The sequence below is a fragment of the Mus caroli genome, chromosome 8 (genome assembly GCF_900094665.2).
Source record: "Mus caroli chromosome 8, CAROLI_EIJ_v1.1, whole genome shotgun sequence".
Lineage (NCBI taxonomy): Eukaryota > Metazoa > Chordata > Mammalia > Rodentia > Muridae > Mus > Mus caroli.
The window spans coordinates 16,626,040-16,631,154 of record NC_034577.1 but is presented as its reverse complement, the minus strand read 5'-3'; the positions used below and the strand labels follow the sequence as shown (position 1 = coordinate 16,631,154).

The 5,115-nt window shown below is 43.9% G+C and overlaps 1 protein-coding gene across 1 annotated transcript in view; it reads left to right on the top strand.

Annotated features, from left to right (window-relative positions):
- Positions 1–5,115, top strand: part of Nek5 (NIMA related kinase 5) — an 84,808-nt gene that overhangs the window by 59,295 nt on the left and 20,398 nt on the right. Inside the window, exons 9-11 of the mRNA XM_021170215.2 lie at positions 1,248–1,314; positions 1,929–2,048; positions 3,500–3,586. Coding sequence (XP_021025874.1) covers positions 1,248–1,314; positions 1,929–2,048; positions 3,500–3,586 — 274 coding nt within the window. The remainder of the gene's footprint in view (positions 1–1,247; positions 1,315–1,928; positions 2,049–3,499; positions 3,587–5,115) is intronic.

Below are 5,115 nucleotides of genomic sequence, written 5' to 3'. Positions count from 1 at the left end.
TATATATATATATATATATATAGTGTGTATGTGTGTGTGTGGTGTGTTTGTGTGTGTATATATGTGTGTGTATCTGTATGTGTGTGCATGGGTATGTGTATATGTGTGTTTGGTGTATGTATGTGTATGTATATGTACATGTGTATGTGTGTGTGATGTGTGGTGTGTATGATGTGTGTGTGTGTGAGTGTGTATGTGTGTGTGATGTGTGGTGTGTATGATGTGTGTGTGATGCGTGGTGTGTGTGTGTGTGAGTGTGTATGTGTGTGTAGAACAGACAGGCAGGCATGTGACGAGCGAGCTATCTATCGGTCATCATGGCAAGCTGCAGAAAAGTTAGCCCGACTCTGCGTCCTTCCCCTCACCAGAGCTGAGGACAGAAAGACCAAATCCTGCTTTGCAGAAAGAAAACTCAGTAGATTAGAGAATCTGTGTAACCCTTCCAGCGACCCTAACTGAGACTCACCCTCCCCTCCTCTCTTTAGAATTAACTATGTCTGGTGTGTATGCGTGAGAGTGTACAGAGGTCATAAGACAGCAGTGTTACGTTTTCTTCTCACCATGTGGGTCCTGGGAGTTGAACTCAGGTGGTCAGGTCTCGTGGACAGCATCCTTCCTTACTCACTGAGCCTGGTCACAAGTGGCCTCTCTTCCTCTAGCTTCCGGAGATTTCTAGGCAATCTTTGCCATCTTTGGTTTGAAGTTTCAGGACTCTAATCTTTGCCTTTATCACAAAGTATTTGACTGAGGTCTCCTCCTATTCTCGTTTTCTTTCTTTTTTCTTCCTTCCTTCTTTCCTTCCTTTCTCTCTCTCTCTCTCTCTCTCTCTCTCTCTCTCTCTCTCTCAAAAACCCATTTTATTTAAAATGTATCCTCTTGACTTCAAAGCTTTTCTTTGCTGAAGTTGTATTCTGTAACTTTGCACTTCAGAGTACAAATGAAGTATGGGTTCTCTCACTAAGGTAAAAATCCACGCATGGAGTTGCTGCCTGAGATGATTAGTGAAAAGGGTTAGTTACAGCCCGGGAGTGTTNGAGCTGAGCATTAGAGCATGTGCCAATCCCCTGCACCACAAAAGACAGGGGCAGGAGGGGAAGGAAGAGGAAGAGGTAGAAGAGGAAGAAGAGGAGGAAGAAGAGGCAGAGGAGGAGAAGGAGGAGGGGGAGGAGGAGGGGAGGAGAAAATGAAAGGAGAAAGTAGGAAGAGGAGCTAGCTTTCCGTTTAAGCAGAACATTCTTATTTCTCAGGTCTGCTGCCTACCTTCAGAGGAAACATGAGGCTCAGCAATATAAGTTAAAAGTGGAAAGACAATTGGTGAGTAAGGCTCTGCCCATGGGAGCTCAGGGCTTTCCTAAAGGCTTCTCTGTTCCCAGACATTAAACATGGGTCCAAGTTCATTCTGCTGTGAAATCAAGGCCATCCAGCATGTACTTTACTTCTTACTTATAGACAGAATCTCCCTGTTTAGTCCAGGACTCTCCTGGAATTCATTATGAATAGCAAGTTGACCTAAAGCTCTTGCTGATCCTCCTGCCTCAGCCTCTTGGTTGGGGGAGTACAGACATGGGCCACTAGGCTTGGCTTATATCGCTTTTATTTTGAATTGTTCAAAAGTTTAAGTTCTTATTCTCTTTATCACACCCTGGGGCTGTTGAACCCCAGCAGAACGTAATCTACAGCTACAACTGCCCAGTTCAACAAATGGCACAGGTGAGAGCACGCGGTAACCAAGGCTTATAAACAACACCAGTGACTCTGCTTTAAAATGCCATTTTAATCTTTGATGCTTCAATTAAGAAAATTCTGCTATGCACCAGAAAATCTCCCATGCAGATTACTTGGTGGAATATTTCTTGTCTCGAGTAAATAGTCCGGGTTAAGGCAGAATATGCGAGTATTCCTCATACATTATTTCATTGAATAAACAGGGTCTTCGTCCATCTTCTGTGGAGGAGCCACATCCAAACGAGAGAGAAAAGCTACAAAGTCACTGGGAGGAGACTAAATTCCAGGAGCTTCAGTACAGGAAGAACAAAATGAAGGACCAGGTTGGAAAATGTCCAGCTCTTTCTGCCATTTTACATATGTCACNGTCTGTCAGATTGCAGCCTTTCCTGCCATATGCCAACAGCATCCCTATGGACACACAGAGCTGAGTTCACACGCTTCCTATAGAGTGACTGACTACCCATCATTAATTAGGGTGATTCTTATCAGTTCTATCATAGTGAAACACAAACATAAAGCAGTAGCAATATTGTATTTTGAGTTTGGAGGCTGACAGGGAAAACCAATGTGTGCAGTCATGTGTCCGAAGCATGAACACAGTAGGGATGCTGGCTTCTAGAGAAGACATACTGTCTTGGTTGTTCACGTGTGTGAGTTTGTGCTGGGATCTAGGCATCTGGAGTTATGATGTGTAAGGGGATTTTTTGATATAGATTTCTAGTCTAGTCTTTCTTGAGTGGATGTTCAGTTCTTTGATTACTATTGTCTAGCCAAGTGTGGTGGCTGTGGGTTCTCTCTTGTAGAGGAGGGGGAAGATCCTGGGTTTGCACTAAGAGGCAAGTCCCAAGAGGATTGAGGTGCTCTGGGAGGAGGCAGACACTGCCTGTAGGCAGACACTGCAGGACTAAGAGTAAGTCTGGAGAGACTGTAATGGAGCATAGGAAAGAGGAGAAAACCTGAGTCCCAGCCTAATAAGCAGCCTTGGGTTCCTAGTGGAAAGAGGTTCTGTAAATAGGCAGAGTTACAAAGGACTGGAGATGGTAGAATGAAAGGCTGAAAGGTGTTTGCAAGAGGAACTAGAGGGACCCTGGGTCCACACCAAGCAGCTAAGTCCCTAGTGGGTGGGAGTGGGTGGTGCTCATTTTCTCAAAAAGGAGTCTACTCATATTGATTGAGGGGCGACTCTACTCCAGCATGACTTCATTTTACCTAAAGCCATCTGCAAAGATCCTATGATCAAAAGTTACATTCTGAGGCTCTGGGTAGTAGCACTCCAGTGTAGGTGACGGTGATGGTGATGGAGATTGATGGTGATGGTGATGGTGATGGTGATGAGTGACGTCTGCATGTTTACTCCAGGCTAGTCTTGAACTCTTGAACTTAAGTACTTGATTTTCCTATTTCACCCTTCCATGTAGTTAGGACTAAAGGTGTGCACCCCAGCTTTAACATATATTTTGAGGAGCTACACATTCAACTAATACAGAAATAGAATATGCAGAGTAGCTGCACATGATTTGGAACTGTAAAAAACAAAGATCTCTGTTCTATATAGTGTCCCATACAGTGTTCTATACAGTGTCCTATATAGTGCTCCATACAGTGTTCCATATAGGGCTCCATGGCCTCCCAGGCTATGAAATACCACAGCCAAAATGAGTATATTGTTACATTTAGAAACAACTTATTTTCTAATGATTACTTATATGTTTCTAAAATTTTAGGTTATGTAGAGATTATTTTCAAGTTTGAGGTTGGCTTTGCTTTTCAGGAATATTGGAAACAGCTGGAAGAAATCCGCCAACAGTACCACAATGACATGAAGGAAATTAAAAAGAAAATGGGGAGAGAGCTGAAGGTAAGCTCACCCTACTACAGTGAACATTGCTCTGTCAATTTAGACATGATGAAATGACTAGATATTAAAAGCAATGAGCTTGGGCTGGAGAGCTGGCTCAGATGTTAAGAGCACTGACNGTTCTTCCAGAGGTCCTGAGTTCAATTAATTCCTAGCAACCACATGGAGGCCTTCAACCATCTGTATAGAATCTGATGCCCTCTTCTGGTGTGTCTGAAGACAGCTACAGTGTACTTANATACATTAGATAAATAATATTTTAAAAAAAGCAATGAGCCTAATATAAGTGTTTATGCTTAGCATATACAAGGCCCTGTGTGCAATGCAATCCTTACCCACATGTACATATGCACACGTGGATGTGCACACACATCCACACCCATCCACACACTCATGCGCAATGAATACATACACACAAGCATACATGCGTGCATTCATACATACATGGACACATGTAAGTACACACAGAGTCATGGATACAACATGGAGGGATGGAGGGAGGGAGGGAGGGAGAGAGGAAGGGAGAGAGAGAGAGAGAGAGAGAGAGAGAGAGAGAGAGAGAGAGAGAGACCCCTGAATCAAATTTCTTTCTTCTTTAAATATAACTATTAACAACTACAACTAATGCTCCCTGCCCCCAAGTGCAGCCAACAATTGTGCCCAGGGGCCCTCACGTTTACATACCCTGGGAAACGTTCCTGGAATCCCAAACGTCATACAATTGCAGAAACTATCTTCAGCTGACAAAACCACGCCTCTGCTAGAGCAGGAAGCAAGTNATGATCAGCTGCCGCAGGCCATCAGAAGCGGCCCCATATCCGTGCACCTGGGATTAAAATGAAAGCACATTCNGATNATATTAAATGAAANGGAAATTNCAAACTCTCNCTNCAGTAAGAAGCTTCAGAGCTGANCTCACTGACGGTGTGTAATCTGTATTATAGGAGAGTGCAAACCTCAGTCATAGAACCTATTTGGTTAAGAGGAGTGACCTGCCCTCCTGCCCTGATGCACCTGAGGAAGAAGTCTTCAAGCAGGTAGAGATAGCTATTGCCAGAGGCGTGTGAGCTTCTGAGTGAGGGGCTCAGGGGCAGGTCTGACCTCCTGCTGTGGCATGCAGTCACGTGGGGACCTTTTCAAACTCTCAGATGCTCTTTCATCAGTTCCCCTCTTCTGTTTCTAGCATTCTCCCTCCCACATCATCCTCTAGGCAATTGCTCACGCGCTTTCTGTGACAATGAATTAGTTTGCATTTTGCAGATGTGAGCGCAGCATATAAATGCAATCCACCCTTAGTGTTCCCTCTGCTGGCTTCTTTCAGGAAGCATCATTGTACTTAATAGGGTTGAGTCTCATCTATGGTGCTTGTATTGTTTATTNCCCCTTGTCACTGCTGAGTGTATTCCCCTATATAGATATAGCAAANTTTATTGTCAACTCAACAATAGATGGATATTTAGATAGTTCCCAGCTTTTGGCTATTGCAAACAGCTGGGCCCATCATGGGCACTGTATGTTATCAAGGGCGC